The sequence below is a fragment of the Hyla sarda genome, chromosome 9, assembly GCF_029499605.1.
Source record: "Hyla sarda isolate aHylSar1 chromosome 9, aHylSar1.hap1, whole genome shotgun sequence".
Classification (NCBI taxonomy): Eukaryota; Metazoa; Chordata; class Amphibia; order Anura; family Hylidae; genus Hyla; species Hyla sarda.
The window spans coordinates 21178864-21205646 of NC_079197.1; the positions used below are offsets into that span (position 1 = coordinate 21178864).

General features: G+C 44.0%; 2 protein-coding genes across 8 annotated transcripts in view; one reads left to right on the plus strand and one right to left on the minus strand.

The window, feature by feature from the left end:
• LOC130290535 (uncharacterized) overlaps window positions 1-490 on the minus strand; it is a 141044-nt gene extending 140554 nt beyond the window's left edge. For all 5 annotated transcript variants that reach the window (XM_056538309.1, XM_056538307.1, XM_056538308.1 and 2 more), the window contains exon 1: window positions 348-490. The gene's annotated coding sequence lies outside the window, so the exon portion shown is untranslated. The remainder of the gene's footprint in view (window positions 1-347) is intronic.
• On the plus strand, window positions 408-26783 carry EMD (emerin). Of its 3 annotated transcripts, none has more exons than XM_056538312.1 (7): window positions 408-545; window positions 4918-5010; window positions 12236-12310; window positions 13022-13072; window positions 19748-19806; window positions 20218-20240; window positions 26483-26783. In XM_056538312.1, exons 2-7 carry the CDS (start codon window positions 4929-4931, stop codon window positions 26715-26717), a joined length of 525 nt encoding a protein of 174 aa, XP_056394287.1. In that variant the 5' UTR covers window positions 408-545; window positions 4918-4928; the 3' UTR covers window positions 26718-26783. The 3 variants fall into 3 exon arrangements, with proteins under 3 accessions (XP_056394287.1, XP_056394286.1, XP_056394285.1); XM_056538311.1 differs by lacking the exon at window positions 408-545 and adding an exon at window positions 604-751; XM_056538310.1 differs by lacking the exon at window positions 408-545 and adding an exon at window positions 910-1037.

Consider the following 26783-nt stretch of genomic DNA (forward strand, 5'->3'; position numbering starts at 1 on the left):
CAGCCAAAGGCTGTCCGGGCATGCTTGGAGTCGTAGTTTTGCAACAGCTGGAGACACGCTGGTTGGAAGACACGGCTGTAATGGACTGCTAAAGCCTAAGATCTGAGGTAAATGGTGCACACAAGGGCACCAAAACATTACCTCATACGATTATGGAGACTTATTTTCATAGAAAACAAGGATATTCAATTAGGCAAATGCTTTCACATTTATGCACGACCCTGGGGCATCACTGTCATAAAACTACAACCCCCCCCCCCCAGACTGTTCAGGCATGCTGAGAGTCGTAGTGACAGCAGTCCAAGCACTACATCTATATAAAGTAACTGCGAGCCAAAAGGACATACCTGCCCTCCAGCCACTCCCTGAGGAAAACCGCGCTTGTACAGCCCTCACTGGAGTGACGACAGCAGGCGGTCTCTTCAGGAGAGACGCCACCTCCTTCCCCGCCAGTACAGCCTTCCCTTCCCTTATTCCCACCCTCGGCTACTACGAGCGAAGCGGCGAGAACCACGTTTTTTCCTGTCACACCGGACCGAGCTGAGGTGAGGTGAGAGCGCCCGGTACCTCAAACCTCCCCCCGGCCGCTTCCCGCGCATTCCGCTCTGCGCTGCTATTGGCTGATCGCCACACCGCCGCGAGCCCTGGACACAGCGCCAGACAAGGGGGTGGGCGGGGCCCGGTGGCGGTTGATCGCCTTTCCCGCCCATTTTAATCAGTTTACTTGTATCTATCGAGCGCCGTGTTTGTGGTGAGGCGATGATGGCGCCTGCGGGGGGCGCCGTGCTTTGGGTTTACACCTCTCCATCCCTATTGTCAGATAACAGTTTGTTTTCGGCCTGGCCAACCAGAATCATTGTTATGAAAGTACAGCTACCATAATGCATTGCGGGACTTTAGATTCTTTTTTTTTTATTTTTTTTGGCTGTAGTACCTGCAGTCAAAATTCAATACTTGGGACAAGTTATGAAGCTGTAAAGCAATGTACATTACAAAACGGCTATATGCCTGTGGTGTCTGTAAACATAACCATAAAGGTATATACATTACACTGTAATGGGCTAAATGTAGTCCATTAAAAGTGGTGGTGTTCAGTTCACTTTTTTATGTATTCTTTTTGTGGTACTTAACCCCTCAACAACATTGGCCTTTTTATTTTTGCACTTTTGTTTTTGTCTCCTTGCTTTTAACCCCTTAAGGACTCAGGGTTTTTCCGTTTTTGCACTTTCGTTTTTTCCTCCTTACCTTTTAAAAATCATAACCCTTTCAATTTTCCACCTAAAAATCCATATTATGGCTTATTTTTTGCGTCGCCAATTCTACTTTGCAGTGACATTAGTCATTTTACCCAAAAATGCACGGCGAAACGGAAAAAAAAATCATTGTGCGACAAAATCGAAAAAAACGCCATTTTGTAACTTTTGGGGGCTTCCGTTTCTACGCAGTGCATATTTCAGTAAAAATGACACCTTATCATTATTCTGTAGGTCCATACGGATAAAATGATACCCTACTTATATAGGTTTGATTTTGTCGCACTTCTGGAAAAAATCATAACTACATGCAGGAAAATGTATACGTTTAAAAATGTCATCTTCTGACCCCTATAACTTTTTTATTTTTCCACGTACGGGGCGGTATGAGGACTCATTTTTTGCGCCGTGATCTGAAGTTTTTATCGGTATGATTTTTGTTTTGATCGGACTTTTTGATCACTTTTTATTCATTTTTTAATGTTATAAAAAGTTACCAAAATACGCTTTTTTGGACTTTGGAATTTTTTTGCGCGTACGCCATTGACCGTACGGCTTAATTAATTATATATTTTTATAGTTCGGACATTTACGCACGCGGCGATACCACATATGTTTATTTATTTATTTTTTTACACTGTTTTATTTTTTTTATGGGAAAAGGGGGGTGATTCAAACTTTTATTAGGGAAGGGGTTAAATGACCTTTATTAACACTTTTTTAAACTTTTTTTTTGCAGTGTTATAGGTCCCATAGGGACCTATAACACTGCACACACTGATCTCTCATCCTGATCACAGGCGTGTATTAACACGCCTGTGATCAGCATTATCGGCGCTTGACTGCTCCTGCCTGGATCTCAGGCATGGAGCAGTCATTCGTCGATCGGACACCGAGGAGGCAGGTAAGAGCCCTCCCGGTGTCCGATCAGCTGTTCGGGACGCCGCGATTTCACCGCGGCGGTCCCGAACAGCCCGACTGAGCAGCCGGGATACTTTCAGTTTCACTTTAGAAGCGGCGGTCAGCTTTGACCGCCGCTTCTAAAGGGTTAATACCGCACATCGCCGCGATCGGCGATGTGTGGTATTAGCCGCAGGTCCCGGCCGTTGATTAGCGCCGGGACCGACGCGATATGATGCGGGATCGCGGCGCGATCCCGCTTCATGTCGCGGGAGCCGGCGCAGGACGTAAATATACGTCCTGCGTCGTTAAGGGGTTAAATAGTCATAGGGGGAGATTTATATAAACCTGTCCAGAGGGAAACGTTGCTGAGTTGCCCATAGCAACCAATCAGATAGCTTCTTTCATTTCTGAAAAGGCCTGTGAAAAATGAAAGAAGCCATCTGATTGGTTGCTATGGGCAACTCAATCAGATCGCTTCTTTCATTTTTCACAGGCCTTTTCAGAAATGAAAGAAGCTATCTGATTGGTTGCTATGGGCAACTAAGCAATGTTTCCCTCTGGACTGGTTTTAATAAATCTCCCCATAATGCTTTAAATTTTCCACCTACAGACCCATATATATATATATTTATTTATTTATTTATTTTTTCATCACTCATTTCACTGCAGAATCTATGGCAAAAAAATATATATTTTTGTGGGGCAAATATCAGCAGCTAGGGACCAACGGTAATGGCAGATATCAGTGATCGCGCTGATGTCTGCCATTAACCCCTCAGATCAATACAGCAATGCGAAACTTGTAATGGATGATCGGATCACCCACTGCACTGAGGATGGCCGAAGGAGGTCCCCACACCTGCTTCATCCATCATCCTGGGATCTTCTTCTCTGGTCTGTCTACTAGCAGACCAGAGAAAATGATCGCTGATAAGGCCCCTTTCACACTACAAAATTCTCAGTTTTTAAACATCCGTATGAAGTTCCGTCTGAAAACCAGCTGAAATCGGCAGTAACAAAATCCTATACGGCCGTTAGAAAATCCCATTATAGTCTATGGCTGTCCGGGCATGCTTGGAGTTGTAGTTTTGCAACATCTGGAGGTCCGCAGGTTGAGGACCACTGGTCTATTTCTAATAGCCGTTTTAACCCATTATAGTCCTTTATTGATAACGGCCGTTATTTTGTGACAGAAGATAACGGGAGAAATAATTCATGAACTATGTTTATTCCCTTTGTGTGTGTTGGAACTAAACCAAAAAAGGGAGGTAAAAAAGCAAATTGGACATAATGTCACACCAAACTCCAAAAATGGACTGGACCAAATTATTGGTACCCTTAATATTTGGTTGCACACCCTTTGGAAAAAATAACTGAAATCAGTTGCTTCCTATAACATCAATAAGCTTCTTACACCTCTCAGCGGGAATGTTGGACCACTCTTCCTTTGCAAACTGCTCCAGGTCTCTCTTTTCCCAACAGCAATTTTAAGATATCTCCGCAGGTGTTCAATGGGACTTAGATCTGGACTCATTGCTGCCACTTCAGAACTCTCCAGCACTTTGTTGCCATCTATTTCTGGGTGCTTTTTGACGTATGTTTGGGGTCATTGTCCTGCTGGAAGACCCAAGAGCAGGGATGCAAACCCAGCTTTCTGACACTGGGCTGTACAGTGCGACCCAAAATCCTTTGGTAATCCTCAGAGTTCATGATGCCTTGTACACATTCAAGGCACCCAGTGCCAGAGGCAGCAAAACAACCCCAAAACATAATTGAACCTCCATCATATTTCACTGTAGGTACTGTGTTATTTTCTTTGTAGGCCTCATTCTGTTTTTGGTGAACAGTAGAATGATGTGCTTTACCAAAAAGTTCTATCTTGGTCTCATCTGTCCACAAGACGTTTTCCCAGAAGGATTTTGGCTTACTCAAGTTCACTTTGGAAAAATGAAGTCTTGTGTTTTTTTATGTCTCTGTGTCAGCAGTGGGGTCCTCCTGGGTCTCCTGCCATAGCGTTTAATTTCATTTAAATGTAGACGTATAGTTCGCGCTGACACTGATGCTCCCTGAGCCTGCAGGACAGCTTAAAAATCTTTGGAACTTGTTTGGGGCTGCTTATCCACCATCCGGACTATCCTGCGTTGACACCTTTCATAAATTATTGTCTTCCGTCCACGCCCAGGGAGATTAGCTACAATGTCAGGGGTTGCAAACTTCTTGATAATGTTGCGCACTGTAGACAAAGGCAAATCTAGATATCTGGAGATGGACTTATAACCTTGAGATTGTTGATATTTTTCCACAATTTTGGTTATCTTCTCCTCTTTCTGTTGTCCATGCTTAGTGTGGCACATACAGACACACAGTGAACTTCTCTCCTTTTTATCTGCTTTCAGGTGTGATTTTTTATATTGCCCACACCTGTTACTTGCCCCAGGTGAGTTTTATGGAGCATCACATGCGTGAAACGATCTTATTTATCCACAATTTTGAAAGGGTGCCAATCATTTTGTCCAGCCTATTTTTGGAGTTTGGTGACATTATGTCCAATTTGATTTTTTTCCTCCCTTTTTTGGTTTAGTTCCAATACACACAAAGGGAATAAACATGTGTATAGCAAAACATGTGTTACTGCAATCCTTTTCTGTGAGAAATTCTTCATTTTCTTGAAAAATTTCAGGGGTGCCAACATTACCGGACATATATAGAAATATATAATTTGGTATAATGCCACAAATTAACATATAACTTTTTTCTTCAGGTACTTCCAACATGGAAAAATTAAAAAACATGACTGATGAAGAGCTTATCACGACCTTGCGAAAATATAACATCCGACATGGACCTATTGTTGGTAGGTCGAGCTGTCTATTACTATGTTAACTCATTAATTCTTCAGGGTGAATCCACGGCTAAAAGCCTATTAAAGTCAATGGTATTTTTCTCTTATTTTGTTTTTTACTGACAAAATAAGTTTCTTGCGGAATTCGTGCTGTATTCCTGGAAGGGAGAAAATTGCTAAAAACAAGATTTTTCTGGCCGAAATGATTTCTCTTCAATTCTGCTCCAATTCCTCAGTGTGAACATACCGTTACTTTTGTTGACTAATCATTTCTGTCATAGTTTTAGTTGACATGTTTTCAGTGTCTAAAATAAGAAATTAAAACTAAATAAAAGATAAGTTTTGACTATAACTATAACTAAAAGTTATTGATATTTTAGTCAATTGACTAAAATGTTAGAGAAAACATGAAAGAGATCCCATCAGTACTATTATTTTATTCTTTTTGTCTGCATTCATAAGTAGTAAAAGGATAATAGCTATTTACTTCAGGAGTATATCACTTTGTTTAAAGGGGTACTCTGGCAAAAAACATCTTATCCCCTATCCACCAGCGGCGGGACCCCTGCCATCTCCGGGCTGGCAGCAGTAGCATCAGGAACACTAAAGCTTGGAGCTTCCATGTTCGTGACGCCACGCTCCTTCTATTCATGTCTATTGGAGGGGGCGTTACAGCTAGTACGTAGCCATCACGCCTTCTCCCATAGACATAATTGGAGGGGGTGTGGCGTCATCGGAGTTTGCTCCGTGCAAGGATGACCGGGGTGCTGCGCCGGAGATAGTGGGGGTCCTTCGGATAGGGGATAAGAGAACTCCTTTAAGCATTTATCTAGAATTTGCATTACACTTTAACTAATCCTATTAGATTTTGTTTGACCAAGACTAAAACTAAATGTTGTTTTTGTCAAAAGACTGTGACTGAAACTAAATGAAATTTACTTTCAAAATTAATACAGTCATAACATATCTGTAAATCGCTGCATTTACAAAAATTGACTCCTTCATTAACATTAAAAACCCCCAAAGAAAACAATGAAGTCTTGGTCGCTTGCATGCAAACTGCTGTTAACTGCATCATGTTAGGGGAATTTAATTTCTAGCAGCAGAGAGACCAAGGCAGAACCAGTTGTTCTGCCTTAGCTAGTGCTATTCAGGGGACAGAACCTGGAATGTGAATGTGCAAACTGAACCTGTCTGCCTCCTTCAGGGGTCGGGTATTGGGATTATGAGAAGGAAGGGAAAAAAAGAGAGAGTCTATACTGTGCTTGAAAAGTAAATCAAGGCTTCCCTGTTATCTCTGATTAACAATAATGTTCTGGGCTGCTGTTATTTGTGTAAACACACAATCCTGACTCCTAAACGTAATCTCCTCTATCCCTCGCTTGAGCTTGTCTTCAGCAGTTTACTGCTTAGATCAAGGATGCTTTTGTGATTCAACACCCTTCCCTGCTGGGATGCAGTTACCTATTTCCACTTCTGCTCATATAGCATCTTTCAAATCCAGATCATAATTCAAGAAATAACATATTTGCCAAGTGATAATTTATTGTGAACATATATCAGAGTGATACAAAACTTGGTAGATCATATTCTACTGAGAAAGGTAGTATACCACCTTTAAGGTGGTATACTATAGAACTAAGTATTAGTTTTTATGGTTCACCTTACTCCATATTATATCAGGGTACATACAGTAGGTTCCAGGTGCAGGCTCCTGTCACAAGGACGGGGGACCTGCAGTCATCAGGCAGGATCATATCTAGGGAGGGCAAGAGTAGGGTCCCCAAGAACTTCACTAGTCAATGCCTTTGAACCTTTCCTATCCAGATTTGTTGTTCTGCCGTGTATATATCTATAATAATCTATGTCAATTGTATGTCTCCTACCTTTCACAGTAGAATATGATTTACCAAGTTTTGTATCACTTTGATATATGTTCACAATAAATTATCACTTGGCAAATATGTTATTTCTTGAATTCTGATAATAATTTATATCTTTTCCTTACTTATCTGGATTAGTAATGTCCTTAACAGTTACACCTGTGCATAAAGCCAGTTCATAGTTATTCACCTTCCCCCATCACATGCCCTCTATAGTAGTGTACTGTGTAAATTATCCCTCCGCACAGTCCAATGCATTTTCTGTCATTGCAAAGAAGAGTTGGTTATGTCCTGTGATTGACCAGAGAAGGAAGGGAAAAAGAGTCCAGGTGGGAGTTCTGCTGGTAAACAGCCCAGCTCTGGTCCCGCCCCCTAAAAAGAGAATTAGAAATAACTGTGCACAATGGCAGCAGTGAGAGCACAAAAATCACTTTGTCTCCACTCTAAAGGGTTAGTTTGACAAAATCATGTAAGTTTTAAAATCCTTAACCCCTTGCCACCAAACGCCGTTTATAAAAGGCCCTGCGGCACGGTTATGAAGTGAGCGCAAGAGCTGGGCTCGCATCCTACCCGCACAGTCCCGGTTGCTATCAGCAGTCAGGAGCCGTGGCGAATGCCGGACATCGCCGTTCAGGCAGATGTCTGGCATTAACTCTTTATACGCGGCGATCAACTTTGAGTGAAAGTGAAAGCTTCTCGGCAGCTCAGTCAGGCTGATTGGGACCACCGCGGTGTCCCGATCAGCTAGGACGCATGAGGAAGGTCCCTTACCTGCCTCCTCCGTGTCCGATCGCCAAATGACTGCTCCGTGCCTGAGATTCAGGCAGGAGCAGTCAAGCGGCGATAACACTGATCAATGCTATGCCATTGCATAGCATTGATCAGTGCCTGCAATCTGTATAATGCATCTTATAGCCCCCCCATGGGGGCTATAACATTGCAAAAAAAAAAGTGAGAAAAAAAAAGTTAGATGATTTAACCCCTCCCCTAATAAAAGTTTGAATCACCCCCATTTACCGATTAAAAAAAAAAAAGTAAATAAAAATAAACATGTGGCATTGCCTTGTGCGTAAATGTCCGAACTATAAAAATATATTGTTAATTAAACCACATGGTCAATGGCGTATGTGCAAAAAAATTCCAAAAGTCCAAAATGGCGTCTTTTTAGTCACTTTTTATACCATAAAAAAAATAAAAAGCGATGGTACAGATAAAAACTTCAGATCACGATGAAGAAAATGAGCCCTCATACCGCCCCGTACGCGGAAAAATAAAAAAAAGTTATAGGGGTCAGAAGATTACAATTTTAAATGTATTAATTTCTGGGCTTGTAGTTATGATTTTTTTCAAGAAGTAAGACAAAATCAAGCCTATATAAGTAGGGTATCATTTTTAACATATGGACCTACAGAATAAAGAAAAGGTGTAATTTTTACTGAAAAATGTACTGCATAGAAACAGAAGCCCCCAAAATTCACAAAATGGCGTTTTTTCTTCAAATTTGTCGCACAATGATTTTTTTTTTGTTTCGCCGTAGATTTTTGGGTAAAATGACTGATGTCATTTTAAAGTAGAATTGGTGGCGTATAAGATAAGCCATCATATGGAATTTTAGGTGCAAAATTGAAAGGATTATTATTTTTAAAACGTAAGGAGGAAAAAACGAAAGTGCAAGAACGGAAAAACGTTATGTCCTTAAGGGGTTAATGGTACGTTCACAGATACAGGATCCTGTGCAGATTTGATGCGCAGGATTTGTAACTGCCAATAAGAAGCTGTGCTCAGTCATTTAGTTTACATTGAAATCTGCAGCAAAAATCCTGTGCGTCAAATCCTGCGCATCAAATCTGCGTACGTGTGAACGTACCCTAAGGAAGTACAGGTATGCTTAAAAAGTATGTAAAGAATCACTGCCTTACACAAATATGCAGATAGTGAGGTACAGTTAACATATTTCCCTAATGTTAATTATAAGCATTAATTTCAGTTATAGGCTGACATAATGCAGTGGCAAATCTAGGGTTATTGCATAATTAGTGAATGGCCACACTCTGCGAATTTTCCACAGATATTGGTGCCCCTGCACAAGATTTGCCCCTGCACAATTTGGACCAAATATGTTGGTCTAGTTAAAAAAAGAGAAATTGGGGAGATTTATCAAAACCTGTGTAGAGGAGTGGTTTAGTTTTCTATAGCAACCAATCAGATTGCATCTTACATTTTTAAAGAGGCCTCTGAAAATGAAAAGAAACAATCTAATTGGTTGTTATTAGGGATGTCCCGATACTGGTTTCGGTATCGGGGCCGATATTAGCCATTTCCATGGTATCTGGGACTCGTTTTAATGTCCCCGATACCATGCCCGATACCTGCTGCCGCTCTGCTGCCCCGTTCTCCGGTCCGTGTCATGTCGTCCTATGGAGGAGCATGTGACACACACGTCACTCCGCCTCCTCCCCTGCGCACAGCGTAACGCTAGGGAGGAAGCAGAGTGACGTATATGTCACATGCTCCTCCATAGGATGACATGATACGGACCGGAGGACGTGAGAACGGGGCAGCAGAGCGGCAGCACCCGACAGAGGAGGTGAGCTGCCTGCAAGGAGGGGGCTGTTACTAATGTTTAAAGGGGGGACTGCTGGTATCTACCGGGGCCATGCTGCTGCTGCTATCTAAACGGGCGGCCCTGCTGCTGTCTAAATGGGAGGCCCTGCTGCTGTCTAAACGGGGGGCCCTGCTGCTGTCTAAATGGGGGGCCCTGCTGCTGTCCAAACGGGGGGCCCTGCTGCTGTCTAAAGGGGGGGGGGCCTGCTGCTGTCTAAAGGGGGCCCTGCTGCTGTCTAAAGGGTGGGGGGGCTGCTGCTTTCTAAGGGGGGGCCTCTGCTGCTGTCTAAAGGGGGGGGCTCTGCTGCTGTCTAAAGGGGGGGGCTCTGCTGCTGTCTAAAGGGGGGGCTCTGCTACTGTCTAAAGGGGGGGCGCTGCTGCTGCTGTCTAAAGGGGGGGCGCTGCTGCTACTGTCTAAAGGGGGGCCCTGCTGCTGCTGTCTAAAGGGGGGCCCTGCTGCTGCTGTCTAAAGGGGGGGCCCTGCTGCTGCTGTCTAAAGGGGGGAGCCCTGCTGCTGCTGTCTAAAGGGGGGGGGCCTGCTGCTGCTGTCTAAAGGGGGGGCCCTGCTGCTGTCTAAATGGGGGGCCCTGCTGCTGTCTAAAGGGGGGATCCTGCTGCTGTCTAAAGGGGGGTGGCTGCTGCTGTCTAAAGGGGGGGACCTGCTGCTGTCTAAACGAGGGGCCCTGCTGCTGTCTAAACGGGGGGGGGGGGCCTGCTGCTGTCTAAACGGGGGGGCCCTGCTTCTGTCTAAAGGGGGGCCTGCTTCTGTCTAAAGGGGGGCCTGCTGCTGTCTAAAGGGGGGGCCCTGCTGCTGTCTAAATGGGGGGGGCCTGCTGCTGTCTAAAGGGGGGGGGGCCTGCTGCTGTCTAAAGGGGGGGGCCTGCTGCTGTCTAAAGGGGGGGCCCTGCTGCTGTTTAAATTGGGGCCCACTGTCTAAAGGGGGGCTGCTACTTATGTCTACAAGGGGGTGGGCCTGCTGTCTACAGGGGGGGGGTTGCTGTCTACAGGGGGGCTGCTACTAATGACTGCCGGGGGCTGCTGCTAATGTCTGCAAGGGGATACTACCTACTTGAATTTATAGGTAGATAGTGCAGGTGACCCGGTTTCCACCGCTGCTCACCATGTGGCCATCGGTCTCACCGCCAATGCAAATTCCCTGTTCTGTCCAATGGAGAAGAAATCTTGGCTCATACTACAGCAACCGCCTCCATTGTACACAACAAGGAACCCACATATCATACGGTAAGCAGCACCAGAGACCGCGTCACCCTGGTGCCAGATTCCCTTTAAAATATAAGTACTCGTACTTGGTATCAGCGAGTACTAGAATTAAAGTATCGGTACTCGTACTCGGTCTTAAAAAAATGGTATGGGGACATCCCTAGTTGTTATGGGCAACTGCACCACTTTTCTTCTACATTGGGTTTGATAAATGTCCCCTATGTGTTTAAAGGGGTATTCCGGGCAAAAACATATTATCCCCTATCGAAAGGATTGGGGATAAGATGTCTGATTGCGGGAGGCCCGCCCCTGGGACCCACCGCGATCTCCCTGCAGCAGTCCCAATTCTATGCGTAGCTGCGTCTGAAGTTTCGGAAACCTTCGGGCTTCCGAGATGGGGACGTGACGCCACACCCCCTCCATTCATGTCTATGGGAGGGGGCGTTGCGGGCATTACGCCCCCTCCCATAGAAATGAATGGAGGGGGCATGGTGTGACGTCACGTCCCCGCCTCGGAAGCCAAGCGGTTTCCGAAACTTCAGACGCAGCTACGCATAGAATGCAGACTGCTGCAGGGAGATCGCGGGGGGTCCCAGCGGCAGGCCTCCCGCGATCAGACATCTTATCCCCTATCCTTTCGATAGGGGATAAGATGTTTTTGCCCGGAATACCCCTTTAAGTTCCGCAACTGCAGATTGTACTTTATATCCATAACAAAATCCACAAAACCTGTGGAGTTAGACTACCCCGTTGAAGTCAAGGGGGAGAAACCGGAATAAATCTGCAGTGAATGCAATGCAATAATTGATATACTGTGGATTTTCAGCACCACAATTCATTTTCTTGCTGTAGAATTTTTTTTCTGCAGTGTATATTTGAGATTTTTAAAAATAAACTGGGTTATATGGGGAGAATAAATCCTCTAAGCATGCAAACAAATGGTTTTACATTTTATGGCTGTGGTGGCACTCTGAGTACTGCCCTGTGATGCTTCTATGAAGAATAAATAAGAGAAGGGCATTTCACTGTACCTTACAACAAACCCCTGTGGGAATTTATGACACCAGAAAGCGTCTGCCACCTGAGCAATAAAAAGGAAGGAAGTACTTAATTAGAAGTCACACTCTATTCACCTTGTCTTCTTTTTTTGTAAGTACATTACATGCAAGACCAGATAAAAGCTGGAACTTTACCTACACCTAATATCTGAAAGATAAGATAGCAAAAAATCTGCAAATATTAATCATTACTGTTTGTGAAATAAAAGCATCCCCTTATTAACCTTGTTACATCAGTGTTATATTTTTGCCGTGATCGCCGAGTTCACAGTATTATGCCAAGATGGTCATGAGAACCACTGTTCTCATTCAACAGTGCTTTCTTTCTAAATGCATTGTGATTTACCAAGGTGGGTCATGTGAAGGCACTTGATGGTCATGTGAAGGCACCTGCCATTGGCCACCTGTATTGGTCACCTGTGGTATACAAAAAAAATTAAACTCATATGAAATCACTTTTTTCTACCCTAGGAACTACCCGCACACTATATGAAAAGAAGATCATTGAGTACGAACGTGAAAAAAATAAATATCCAGTTTCTACACGTAAGTAATAAACTTCATATTAAGGCATACAGCGACATAAAATTAATAATATAATAGTTTGTAAACTATGGAGCTGATGTAAAATTTCACTACAATTACTGTAGATTTGGCACCTGTGGTGGCCCACTATGCGTGAAACAACACTCCTATGTGCCAAGCCCCGCCCACTTAGGGAGAGCATCGGTGAACAGCAATAAGTTGCAGAATTTTCGCTGATCTGCACCATTCACAGATTTGAATAAATTCTCGACAATATTTCATATCAGACAAACCTTTCCATATAAATCTAAATACATAGGGGGAGATTTATCAAAACCAGTGCAAAGGAGGAGTTGACCAGATGTTCATAGCAACCAATCAGATTGCTTCTTTCATTTTAAAAGCCTCTGAAAAATAAAAGAAGCAATCCAATTGGTTGCTATGGGCAACTAGTCAACTTTTCTCTGCACTGGTTTTGATAAATCTTCCCCATAGTGTGGAGTTGAATTTTACAGTTGTAATATAACAATTAAGTGCAAATGACTTTTATGCCATTTCTGTTCAAAATAATGTCTTGTTTGCTGGGCCCATCCAGAGGGGTTGCTACGCTGAGCAACAGCCTAGTTAGCAAAAAAACTGCTAAAAAAAAACCTGTTCAAATGTAATAAAAAGCACCTTAAAATTTGAGACAAAATTTTCTTGTAAAATCTGCTTTTTTATTTTATTTTGCAGGTTCCTATGAGAGTAGCCAGTACAGTAGAAGAGAATATAAAGATGACGATGGTACGAAAACTTTTGGGGTTTCCTTGTACTGTAATTGATATGATAGTCAAGTATCTTTGTGTTGTGTAAAATGCCATTGATTATTATCTGACTATAATGAGTCTGTAGTTTGGTTTTGAATATCTGGTTAATGTTAGGTATCAGTTGTGCGGTGCTTCTCTTGTCCTGGATGTAACAGCTAGTCAGTAATAGCAGTCATGCCAGCCTTGAATAGTCTTTGTCAAACCAGTGTCTCATAGTAATTGGACACATTTATTATAATGTGTGAGTCAAAAAGGACAGGAAAATGCTTCTTGGCCTACAAGGGGACATGGGCAGAAAGAGGCCAATGTTTAAATGCCATGCAGTTATCTCATTTTTTGTATCCACAAATACTCACTCTTTTGTAACCTATATTATCTAGAAGAATGAGAATACAGTTATAATGCAAAAAGGGAAGGTCTTGCAGACCCCAGGGTTTCCATATTGCAGTACACCATCATAATATGAGTAACGTATACAGCCTTTCCAGAGGGCATTGAAGGTTTTACACTATTTGTGTACCATTGAATGGTTCAGATTCATCCTGAATATTATGGCCGGGATCCAGGGCTCTATGTTTTTGTGCCCATGTGACGTGTCCTAGGCACCTCCAAAGAATATTTTTTTTCAAATTTAACCCCTTAACGACGCAGGACGTATATTTACGTCCTGCGCCGGCTCCCGCGATATGAAGCGGGATCGCGCCGCGATCCCGCATCATATCGCGTCGGTCCCGGCGCTAATCAACGGCCGGGACCCGCGGCTAATACCACACATCGCCGATCGCGGCGATGTGCGGTATTAACCCTTTAGAAGCGGCGGTCAAAGCTGACCGCCGCTTCTAAAGTGAAAGTGAAAGTGACCCGGCTGAAATCGCGGCGTCCCGAACAGCTGATCGGACACCGGGAGGGCTCTTACCTGCCTCCCCGGTGTCCGATCGACGAATGACTGCTCCGTGCCTGAGATCCAGGCAGGAGCAGTCAAGCGCCGATAATGCTGATCACAGGCGTGTTAATGCACGCCAGTGATCAGCATTAGAGATCAGTGTGTGCAGTGTTATAGGTCCCTATGGGACCTATAACACTGCAAAAAAAAATGTAAAAAAAAAGTGTTAATAAAGGTCATTTAACCCCTTCCCTAATAAAAGTTTGAATCACCCCCCTTTTCCCATAAAAAAAATAAAACAGTGTAAAAAAAATAAAAAATAAACATATGTGGTATCGCCGCGTGCGTAAATGTCCGAACTATAAAAATATATCATTAATTAAGCCGTACGGTCAATGGCGTACGCGCAAAAAAATTCCAAAGTCCAAAAAAGCGTATTTTGGTCACTTTTTATATCATTAAAAAATGAATAAAAAGTGATCAAAAAGTCCGATCAAAACAAAAATCATACCGATAAAAACTTCAGATCACAGCGCAAAAATGAGTCCTCATACCACCCCATACGTGGAAAAATAAAAAAGTTATAGGGGTCAGAAGATGACATTTTTAAACGTATAAATTTTCCTGCATGTAGTTATGATTTTTTCCAGAAGTGCGACAAAATCAAACCTATATAAGTAGGGTATCATTTTAACCGTATGGACCTACAGAATAATGATAAGGTGTAATTTTTACCGAAATATGCACTGCTTAGAAACGAAAGCCCCCAAAATTTACAAAATGGCGTTTTTTTTTCGATTTTGTCGCACAATGATTTTTTTTTCCGTTTCGCCGTGCATTTTTGGGTAAAATGACTAATGTCACTGCAAAGTAGAATTGGCGACGCAAAAAATAAGCCATAATATGGATTTTTAGGTGGAAAATTGAAAGGGTTATGATTTTTAAAAGGTAAGGAGGAAAAAACGAAAGTGCAAAAACGGAAAAACCCTGAGTCCTTAAGGGGTTAAGGACTGGGCCATTCATTTTTGCACGTTCGTTTATTCCTCCTCCCCTTTTAAAAATCATAACTTTTTCAGTTTTCCACCTACAAACCCATATAGGGCTTGTTTTTTGCGCCACCAATTTTACTTTGTAATGACATCAATCATTTCCCCACAAAATTTATGGCGAAACCAGAAAAAAATATTTGTGGGGCAAAAAAAAAAAAATATATATATATATACATTTTGTAACTTTTGGGGGCTTCCGATTATACGCAGTGCACTTTTCTGTAAAATTGACACCTTATTTTGTAGGTCCATATGGTTTCAAGGATACCTAATTTATATAGGTTTTATTTTGATGGGACTTTTTGATCACTTTTTTTTAGGATATATAAAGTGACAAAAAATATGCAATTGTGGACTTTAGTATTTTTTTTTTTTTTTAAAGAAACGCTATAGTCCGGACATTTACACATGCAGCGATATCACATGTTTATTTTTATTATGTTTATATATTTTTTATATGGAATTTGGGAAAAATGGGGTGATTCAAACTTTTAATATGAAAGGGGTTAATGGGTGTTTTTTTTTTATTTTTTATTCAACTTTTTTTTTTTTAGACTTTATTATTCCCCTTAGGGGAATCATAGGATCATTAGATTCCTCATACAGATCAATGTAGTTCCATAGAACCACATTGATCTGTGTGCTCTGCGCTCAATTGATAAAGCCTGGTCCAGCCAGGCTTTATCAATCTCAGAGCAGGGACCAACAAAGGAAGAGAGATAAGCCCTCTGGCTCCCTCAGAAGTGGATCGCTTCCGATCACGCGGCGAAGGGGGGTCAATTCACCCAACTGGACCACCAGGGACTGGTTAAAGGTCCCTTTAGACGCTGCTGTCTGCTTTGACAGTGGCGATCTAAAGGGTTAATAGCTGGCCGAGGTTATCGCATCGCCGCATGTCTGCTGTTAACAGCAGCCCCCAGCTACAGGAATCAGATGAGGGCTGGCCGGTGTGGCGTGGGCTCGAGTCAGAAGCCTGCGCCATACACTGGTTGCCGTCTCAGGATGAGCCGGCTCGTCCTTAAACGGCAATTGGTTAAAAGGTTTTATTCGGAATAACAAAGCATAAGCTATACATAGGCTGACAAACAAGAACAACTGAGTATATTTATAGGCCTGGTCGGTGCGTTTATAAGCGAACAAGTACATGTGATATAATTTTGAGAAGAAAACAGATAAACATTAGCATGCACATAGAAAACAACATAAAGAGGAGAGAAAGATGCTAAAGAAAATAAGAAATATAAGGCCTGTCACAGTATACCTCAAAGTTAGAACAGGACATTAGTAAATACTGAACAAGTATGAGGACTGCATCAGGTTCTCAGTGTATAAATAACCAATCTATATGAAGACGCAACCCTAAGCAAGGGAAGAGAGAGGAAAGAAGAAAAGGAATAAAAGTGAACAAAGAGAAGGTGAAGAAAGACCATGGAGAACCAAAACACTGAAGCACATGGAGAAAGTATTGAAAGCGGGGACAAGGCAGCCTGCGTTGGGCCACAAAGAAAGCTCAGGGGATAGCAAAGGGACAACAAGCTCGACCGACGAATCACAAACCGATCACATCAAATTCCCATACCTTTGAGAAAAACATTAGTCCATTCAAGGGCGCCAGGTAGCACCATACCAATCCACATCAGTAGGAGTAACAAATATCAAATTCACCATGTGTTCAGTGTGCGTAGTTTTAGCAAACCAGTCTTCCAAGGTGGGAGGGTCAGGTGATCTCCATTGCCAAGGAATGACCATTTTAGCTGCTTGAAAAAGGTGTCTTGCCAAGGATTTCCTATATTTAAAATGGGCCATGGGGAACATATAAAGGAGGGCTGCCTCAGGCATACTAGGAATGGAGACCTTTGCTACATTGGATATAACCTGAAATCTGACAAAATAACATGAGTCTAGGAGTGTATGTGTCCCGTCTCCCATGTCTGACAGCATAGGGGGAGAGATTGTGATCTGATAGAAAGAACGTATATGATAGAGATGAAGTGCATGGGCACACGCAAAGTAGTACAGCCGGTAATCCGGACCCACCAGAAAGTTTGTGCCTAGACATGGTTTTGGCGTTTAAATCGGGACAGACAGAAGACTAAACAGTCCAAATCACCTCTGTAACTGTCATCAGAACAAGGATAGTGTGTGTATAGGTAGCCTGTCTGAAATACAGTAAATGTGGCATCAGCGTCATTTTAAGGATACTGATTCTGCTGAACCAGAATAACTCTCTGTGGTCCAAGGAAGTAAGATCTATACGGAATCGTGCCAAGAAAGGGGGAAAGTTTAGAGGAAATAACCTACTTTTTTCCCCTAGTACATGATGCATTGCTGGGGGCCAAGCAAATGAGAAGAAGGAACAGAGAGAGTTCATTATATGTCCTGGCAACAAAACATTCAGGGCTTCAGATTTGGAGGGATTTATTTAATGTTGGACCATGTGTGAAACAGGGAAACCATCAGAGAAGGCAGATACACTAATGAATTTGTAATATAAACTAGAAGATCATCTGCAACAGTGAAGCATTTATACTCCGGACCGATGATAACCCTACCACAGATATTTGGATCCACTCTAATAGTTGACAACAGAAGTTCCATTACCAGGACATATAGTAGGGGGTACAGAGGGCAGCCCTGCCTCATGCCATCATGGATAGTGAAGGAGACAGAGTGAGATAGGGCTGGGCGGTATACCTGTTCACACCAAATAACAAAGTTTTTGTGCTGCACGATATGAATTTTTCCCATACAGCAATACCGGTTGGATCTCTCCCCCTCGGGAATGAATGAATTATCAGCCCAGCACTTCACTGTCCCCATATCGGGGAACTAATCATATGTGACCCGCGAGCACTGTTCTGCCCCCCCCCCCCCCCCCCCCCCCCCAAAATTAATTATCAGAGCTGCGCTGTCCCCATCGGGGTAAATACTCACATATCACCCGCAAGTGCTGCCCTCCTCGTCCTCCTGTTTGTTGCGGGCCGCCGGCGCTGACACTCTGTACTGTACTCTGTATCCCTATGCCTGGGCTGCAAAAGATAAGCAAAATTAACTTTAACTCACCTTCCCCCGTCGGTCCGGACCTGCTTCCTGGGGACGGGAACGTCGGACAGCCGTCAGCCTATCACCGGCTGCAGCGATGTTCCGCCTCAGCCGCTGATAGATTGAGCTCACTGTCATGTAAGAAGCCGGCTTCTTACATTACAGTGGGCTCAGCCTACCACCGGCCGAGGCGGAACATTGCTGCGGCCGGTGATAGGCGACGTTCCCGTCCCCAGGAAGAGCATAAGGCCGACGTAGGAACATGCGTTAAAGTTTATTTTGTTTATCTTTTGCAGCTCGGGCATAGGGATACAACGTACAGTACAGAGTGTCAGCGCCGGCGGCCCGCAGCAAACAGGAGGACGAGGAGGGCAGTGCTTGCGGGTGATATGTGAGTATTTACCCCCATGGGGACAGCGCAGCGCTGGACTGATAATCAAATCTATTAATTAAATCGATTAATTGGGACAAATTCACGATCCTTCCCCTTGACCACCTCCCTTCTATACCAGTTATTGCTAGGGTCAGCCTTCCTGTAGTTTCACAATTTAAATATCTGGGTGTGTGTTACTGCCCTCCCCTCTGAATATGTTGCTCTCAATCTTCTTCCGCTGCTAGACTGTAGTTCTCGTAAAGTAGTTACTTGGCGTAAACTTCCCCTCTCCATGATCAGTAGATCTTACTTAGTTAAAATGGTACTTATGCCCCAGTTTTTGTATATTTTACATAACACCCCTGTCTGGATTCCTATGAAATATTTTCTTAGGATTCAGTCCTTGTTTAGGGAGCTCATTTGGAATGGCAAGCCGGCTAGGATCCGTCTCCAAACATTGCAGCGTGGCAAAGAGGCGGGTGATTTCTCTATTCCAAATCCTTGGCTATACTTTTTAGTGTCACAGGTTCAACAGTTGAAGGGGTGGGCGCAATGAATAACTTTTGCCTGAAAATACTTGCCTAATGTCTGCAGGTTATATAAAAAAAAGTTGCTAAAATTATTTACACACATTGTATGAAGTTTTTTTTTTTGTTTTTAATTGATGATCTGTCTTCTAGATAGTCCATCAATATCTGATCTCTGGGGTAAAAAAACAGGCACTAAACCCATCAGCTGTTTACCAGGGCCATGGTGCCCACATATATAGAGAACAGAACTGAAAGCAGACATTGTGTAGTGACCATGCTTGATAACTGAACCTTCGCTCACATTGAAGTGAATGGACTTATCTATGAGGAGGATGGGGTTTTAACCCAGCACGGTCATTACACAATGTACAGCACTGTCTGCTTCAGGCTCCCTTCAGTGTGTATGCACTTGCGGCAGCCCTGGCAAGCAGCTCATATGAGGAGGGCTGTGTGTCAGCAACCCGACAATCTGATAAAGATGACCTACATGGGGATCCTCCCAGAAAAAACCCTTTAATATATGCCCCATATCCTTAAAGGGTTACACCACCCCTAGACATCTTATCCCCTATTCAAAGGATAGGGGATAAGTTGTCTGATTGCGGGGGTCCCGCCGCTGGATAGGGGATAAAATGTCTAGGGGTGGAGTACCCCTTAAATAATTTGTCTCTGGTCACAGTCTTCATTGTAATATTTTTATAATTTTGGGCCACATTCTATAGAAGTATTGCATTATTTTCATACCCTTGTCTCTTTCTTTTATGTTTTAATAAAGATGACAATCACACATACGAAGAAGAATACACAAAGACTTACTATCCAGCTTATCAAAGGGTAAGTCGAGAGTAGAGCTCAATATGAAAAAACATTCATAGCGTAAATATGCACAATTTGTGTTTGTTTACATGTTCCAAAATGTTTTCACATGATCAATCAACAGTCTACGGTAGTGAATACTTTAGAGAAAAAAGTAAATTGAAATTTCTTGCCAGAACTATTATTATTCTCAAAATAATCTATATATTTGCATCTGCTATTTCTCCAACTTTCATAAAACTGACCATGCAAGACAACCCCTTTCCATGCTTCCTGTTAGTACGTATAGACATCAGACCCAGACCCCCCCCAACAGCCAGGGCTCCATTACCATCCCATCTGTATAATAATGACACAGATAATGTGAATGATTGGCTTAGTACTTGTACCAGATGTTTGCATTTTTAAATAATGTTGTTTATTTTACAGCCAAAAGAAGATTTGCAAAACAGGTAAGTCATTTTTACAAAAACATGTTCAAGTGAGACAAACAATTAAGAAAAAAGTTAGATTATAAAAAAGAAAAAAGAATCATATAAAAAGGTGAGACATTCCCTTTAAGAAATAAACAAATCAAAATGACAGATAAAAGGTCCCAGCAGTGTGTTCACTGAGCATTTGCTGACTTGGAAGCACTTGTTATCTTCTTATGTTCTTGCAGTCAACACAGGGCCCATATCTCCAGGCTACAGTTGTCCTTGGATGTTTTCTTAGCACTGATCAAGTCCTAAATATGAACCACGTATATTAATTAAGGCTACACGTCTGCCAGAATACAACCCTAAGGCTTTTAATCACAAAATATAGAGAAAACTAGAGGTGTCATAAAACAATGTTTAATAGGTTAAAAACCACCACAAAAGGAAAAAGTGACTTTCCAAGATTAGTGAAAAAAAATATCCCCCAAATAAATAAATAAATTATATATATATATATATATATATATCTCCAAGCCAGACCAATATTGCGGTCTCACTAGTCAGCATTGACAAAATAGCCACAAGTACTGTACATAGGCGGTTAGTATCTCATCCTAGATAATCAACAGTAGCCAGCAAGGACCAGATTAAGCATAAGGTAATGAAATGGTCAGTATATCAAAGCCACCTCACATCATATGTACCACAGTTACCGTATCACATGGAACATAAAAGAGGCGCTAAGTTAGACACACTGAACGAAAACCTAGATGTAGTACATGTTCCAAAACGCTGAGGTATCAGTCTCTTTCGCTGTTTGCAAAGGGTCATAATAGGAATATGACATGGTCAACATGCTGCAAATATGAAAATCTTTAGAATGCCCTCAAACCTGCAGCAGAACAACCATTGAACCATACTGCAGCAAATCTATGTGCCAATGTGACCTGAAAGGCAGCCCAGTTTGAAACATAATTACATATGAGACCACATCATAAAAGACCTATTAAATGGGAAGTATTATAAAGCACATTGATATTAGTGAGTGCCTATTAATTTCAGTGGCTGTGCTGGATGTAGAGCTGCAACCCTTCAGCAGGAGAACTGCTGTGTAGAAGAACTACAGCACAACTCCATGCAGCTGATCCTTCATTCTCAGGATCAGTGAGGCTGCCCAAAGGTTAGACACCCACCGTTCATAAAGGGACATGCTAGTGATATGCCATTACTTTATGAGATGGAAATACCTCTTTCTCTATCGGCTCCATTGGGGGACACAGACCGTGGGTATATGCTGCTGTCTCTAGGAGGTGTGACACTATGGTGATGAAAAATAGTCAGCTCCTCCTAGCAGGATATACCCGCCTTCAGGCTCTGAGCTAATCAGTTTAAGCTTAGTGTCTGAAGGAGGTGGACATGGTCTGGATTCTCCAGACCAGGTCTTCTGATTTTTTATTTTCCTAGTATAGGGACGTGTTAGTTTTTTTTATTCCTTTTTCTTTTCTGTTTTCAGGTGGGGACTCAGGGACTCCAGTTCCCTGTTTCCCCATTGCGAGTAAGGGGGCACAGACATTGCGTATATGCGCTGTTCACCCCCCCTCGCTAACGGTCAGCGTCTGGGTTGGTACCTCATGGGTCTGGGTCCCTCTATTTTCTCTGCTCGCCTCGCTCGCGCATAGCAGCTAGGCATGATGCAGGGACAAAAAGCTGACTGAAGACTTCACTGAAGACTCCATTAGGTAAGTTCTTCTGACTGAGGTAAGTACCCCCCTTTTTCTCCATAGGTACGGACTCGCAACCTCTGGAGACCGCCTGTTTTTGGCCCACCTGGTTATGGGGCTGGCTTATACAGGGGCTGCACCCACGGTTTCTTCTCGGGTGGGAGGTCGTCTCTTGCTTTTTCAAGACATCTGGACCTCACACATTCAGGACTCTTGGGTCAGGGACGTGGTGTCCAACAGTTACCGAATCGAATTCGCCTCCCTTCCGAGGGATCGCTTTTTTCTCCTCCTCTGGCGAAGCAATTTCGAGCGGCTCTCCAGTCTCTGCTTATCCAGGGGGTTATCGTTCCCGTTCCTCCGGGGGAACGGTTTTGGGGTTTCTATTAAAATCTTTTTGTGGTCCCCAAGAAGGACTGTTCTGTGCGACCTCAAGCGTCTCAACCGTCACCTTCTCATCCGCCACTTCCGAATGGAATCTCTCCGTTCGGTGGTGGCGTCCCTGGAACAAGGGGAGTTCCTTTCATCGGTGGACATCAAGGATGCCTACTTCCATGTGCCAATATTTCCGGGCCATCATCGGTACCACCGCTTTGCGATTCCGGAGGGGCACTTTCAATTCGTAGCCCTCCCCTTCGGTCTAGCCACGGCTCCTTGGGTCTTTACAAAGATCCTTGTGCCAGTGATGGGCCTATTACGGTCGAGGGGAATCTCGGTGATACCCTATCTGGACGACCTTCTCATCAAGGCTCCAACCAGAGCCCATACTCTGGAAAATCTGGACGTCACTCTCCACACTCTGATTCGCTTCGGGTGGATGATCAACCGGGACAAGTCAGTCCTCCATCCTACCCAGTCTCTAACCTTCCTGGGACTTCGATTCAACACGGCCTCTGCCCGAATTTGTCTTCCGCCGGACAAACGCCTGGCGCTCCAGTCGGGGGTCCGCTCCCTTCGGACCCAGGTATAAGTCTCCATCCGCACTTGTATGGAAGTCCTGGGTCGGATGGTGGCAACTATGGAGGCCGTAACCTTTGCCCAGTTTCATTACCGCCCCCTTCAACTGGTGATTCTCTCTCGATGGAACATAGTTACATAGTTACATAGTTAGTATGGTTGAAAAAAGACATACGTCCATCAAATCTAACCAGGGAATTGAAGGGAAGGGTGTAAGGGGATAAGGGAAAGGGATGTAGTTTTATAATTCTGCATAAGCATTAATGTTATTTTGTTCCAGGAATGTATCCAACCCTGTTTTAAAGCTGTTAATTGTTCCTGCTGTGACCAGTTCCTGAGGTAGACCGTTCCATAAATTCACAGTCCTCACAGTAAAGAAGGCGTGTCGCCCCTTTAGACTAAACATGTCGCCTCTGTCCCTCGATCGTCAGATTGTTCTTCCTCGGAGGGTCCGTCAGTCTCTGCTCTGGTGGCTCTGCTCCCCCCTTCTTCTCCAAGGGCGGTCGTTTCTTCCCCTTCACTGGCAGGTTGTTGCAACGGATGCCAGACTGTCGGGCTGGGGCGGCGTGTTCAGGGATTGGACGTTTCAGGGACTCTGGTCTCCCCAGGAGACCCTTCTTCTGATAAACATATTGGAATTACGGGCGATTCTTCTTTGTCTTCATGCGGAGTCCCGTCTTCAGTCCCGTCCTGTCCGCGTTCAGTCAGACAACGCCACGGCCGTGGCATACATAAACCGACAGGGCGGCACTCGCAGCTCAGCAGCCATGGCCGAGGTGACAAAGATTCTCACCTGGGCGGAGAGCAAGGATCCGGCCATTTCGGCGATTCACATTCCGGGAGTGCTCAACTGGGAAGCGGACTTCCTCAGTCGGTCCTCACCCGACCCCGGCTAGTGGTCTCTACATCCGGAGGTCTTCGCGCAGCTCTGCGACCTCTGGGGCATTCCGGACGTGGACCTTTTCGCGTCCCGGCACAATCGGAAGATCCTTCCTTTTGTGTCCAAGTCCCGGGACCCTCAGGCCCTGGCCGTGGACGCCCTAGTGATTCCTTGGTCGGGGTTTGCCCTACCCTCTCTGTTCCCTCCTCTTCCGCTCCTTCCCAGGGTGCTGAGGAAGATCAAGGCAGAGGACGTCCCCGTCATTCTGGTAGGTCCAGATTGGCCCCGAAGGTTGTGGTACGCCGATGTAGTCAGGCTCCTGGACGACGCTCCACTTCGCCTTCTGCTCCGCCCAGACCTACTCTTTCAGGGTCCTCTTTGCCACCCCAATTTACAGTCGCTGCATTTGACGGCGTGGCGGTTGAGACCGCGGTTTTGAGGGCCTGCGGGTTCTCTTGCCAAGTCATTCACACCATGCTCAAGGCCCGTAAGCCCTCCTCCTCAAGAATTTACCACCGTACTTGGCGGTCTTATTTTCGTTGGTGTGAAGCTCAGGACTTCTCCCCGGTAACCTTCTCGGTTCCCCGTCTTCTCTCCTTTTTGCAGTCGGGGTTGGAACTGGGGTTGTCTCTCAGTTCACTTAAAGGTCAGGTTTCGTCCCTTGCTGTTCTTTTCCAGCGGCCCCTGGCTTCTAATTCTCATGTCCGGACCTTCCTTCAAGGAGTGGTGCACACTGTTCCTCCTTATCGGTCACCCTCTCCCCCTTGGGACTTGAATTTGGTTTTGAGTGCCCTCCAGGGTGAACCCTTTGAGACCCTTAGAGAGGTGTCTCTCCGCCTCCTTTCTTGGAAAGTGGCGTTTCTTGTTGCTATCACCTCCATCCGGAGGGTGTCTGAACTGGCAGCTCTTTCCTGACGTTCTCAGTTTCTGGTGATCCACCAGGACAAGGTTGTTTTCCGGCCAGATCCTTCCTTTTTGCCTAAGGTGGTCTCCCGTCCTTTTGTTCTGCTCCTTCTCATCCTAAGGAGCGCTTACTACACAAGCTGGATGTAGTTCGGCTGTTCGGTCTTATCTCTCCATCATTTTTTCGTTTCGTCAGTGTGATTCCTTTTTCGTCCTTACGGAAGGTCGTCGCAGGGGACAACCTGCTTCCAAGGCCACCATTTCTCGGTGGATTCGGTCCGCCATTTCGGGAGCCTATCGCTGTAAGGGGAAGATCCCTCCTTTCAGGGTTGTGGCTCATTCTACCCGTTCTGTTGGGGCATCCTGGGCTCTCCAGAATAGAGCCTCGGCCTCGCAGATTTGCAAGGCGGTTACCTGGTCGTCTTTGCACACTTTCGAGGTTTTACCGAGTTCATACTTTCGCATCGGCTGATGCTAGTCTGGGTCGTAAAGTGTTGCAGGCGGCAGTGGATCGGCCGTCTACCTGACTGCTTATCTGCCCACCCAAGGGACGGCTTTGGTACGTCCCACGGTCTGTGTCCCCCAATGGAGTCGATAGAGAAAAGGAGATTTTTGTTTATTTACCGTAAAATCTCTTTCTGGAAGGATCCATTGGGAGACACAGCTCCCGCCCTTTTTGGGATTTTCCTTTTTGTTCTCTGTCCGAGGGTGTGTTCAGTTATGTTTTCTCTTCTGGTGCTCGGACAGTGTTGGGTTTTTCTTTGACCTGTTGGTCTCCTCCTATTTCTCTTTAACTTAAACTGAAGTCTGAAGGCGGGTATATCCTGCTGGGAGGAGCTGACTTTTTTTTATTACCATAGTGTCACACCTCCTAGAGACAGCAGCATACACCCACGGTCTGTGTCCCCCAATTGATCCTTCGAGAAAGAGATTTTACGGTAAGTAAACAAAAATCTCCTTATTATTAATATAAATGCTGCATAGTGAATAAAGTATTCAGTGTAGCTCTACTCTAGGAGAAGCACTTTTCCATCAGCCCTTTCCACTCCTTCAGCCTATTTTACAAAAAAAATGCAATTATGCAATTTTTGGGGGTTCCATTTTAACGCAGTGCATTTAAAACTGAAACAGTAAAACCAAAATCTTATCTTTATTCTATGAACAATTACAGTGATAACCAAATAACATTTTATTCTGACCCCTATAACTTTTTTTTCTGTCTATGTGGCTGTATGAGGGCTAATTATTTGCACCATGATCTGGTATATGATACTTTTTTAAGATATTATATATATATATATTTATTTTATTTACAGTTTTGTAGCCTCCATTATCAGTGCAATGCTACTGCATTGCCTTGATAAGCTCAATTGGTGCTCTGCTAGTACAGCTTACAACTTGATTATGATAACCGGTCACATTGCAGGGACTATCGGCAGGAGTAACACCTGTCAGTTAGCCTTTTCAATGCAGAGGTCGCTATTAATCAAAGCATTTCAAGTCACCAACATTCCCAAAATTGCTGATGTCTGACAGTAATGGTGTGTGCCAGCACCCTCCTTCTATGAAGTAAGCTCAGCTCCTGAATTTGATGTATAGTATGTTAGAGCCCAGCAGTTTGCAGCAAGTGACTAAAAGGGTTTTCCGGGACCATTAGTTGATGATTGGCAGGATCACGAAACCTGGTGCTTAAAGCAAAAAAATCTCTAACTGATCTGTTACAAAAAAACAAATATATGTCCTTTTCAGTAGCTCACTTTTCTGCATTTATACAGGAATGAATATTAATGTTATTCACTTTTCTGACCCTGTTACAGAAGTTACAGCAGTAAGGTGAATACGTATCAAAACATATCCCGGTCAAGCTATTCTCAGGGTGTGGAACCGCGGAAGCCCATCCGTCCAAAGCAGAAGGAAGAGACGCCGGTGAAGCGCTTCATCCCGCTATGGTTGCAACTTCTTTTGCTCCTCTTGATTACTGGTTTTCTGGTGTATGTGTACATACTCCAGACAGATGAAACCCCTTTCAAACTTGTTGGAGACAGCCTGTAACATTGTATGTATGTCATCTTGTTACATTTCCACTATTCTAATACAAACTTAAGGATTGATCACTGA

Excerpts from the sequence above, each read along its gene's own strand:
- EMD (XM_056538310.1), top strand. The coding sequence starts at position 983 with ATGTACATTACAAAACGGCTATATGCCTGTGGTGTCTGTAAACATAAC. Across the intron at positions 1,038-4,917 it reads CTGTAAACATAACCATAAAG|GTACTTCCAACATGGAAAAA; the intron begins GTATATACATTA and ends TTTTTTCTTCAG. Across the intron at positions 13,073-19,747 it reads AGAATATAAAGATGACGATG|ATGACAATCACACATACGAA; the intron begins GTACGAAAACTT and ends GTTTTAATAAAG.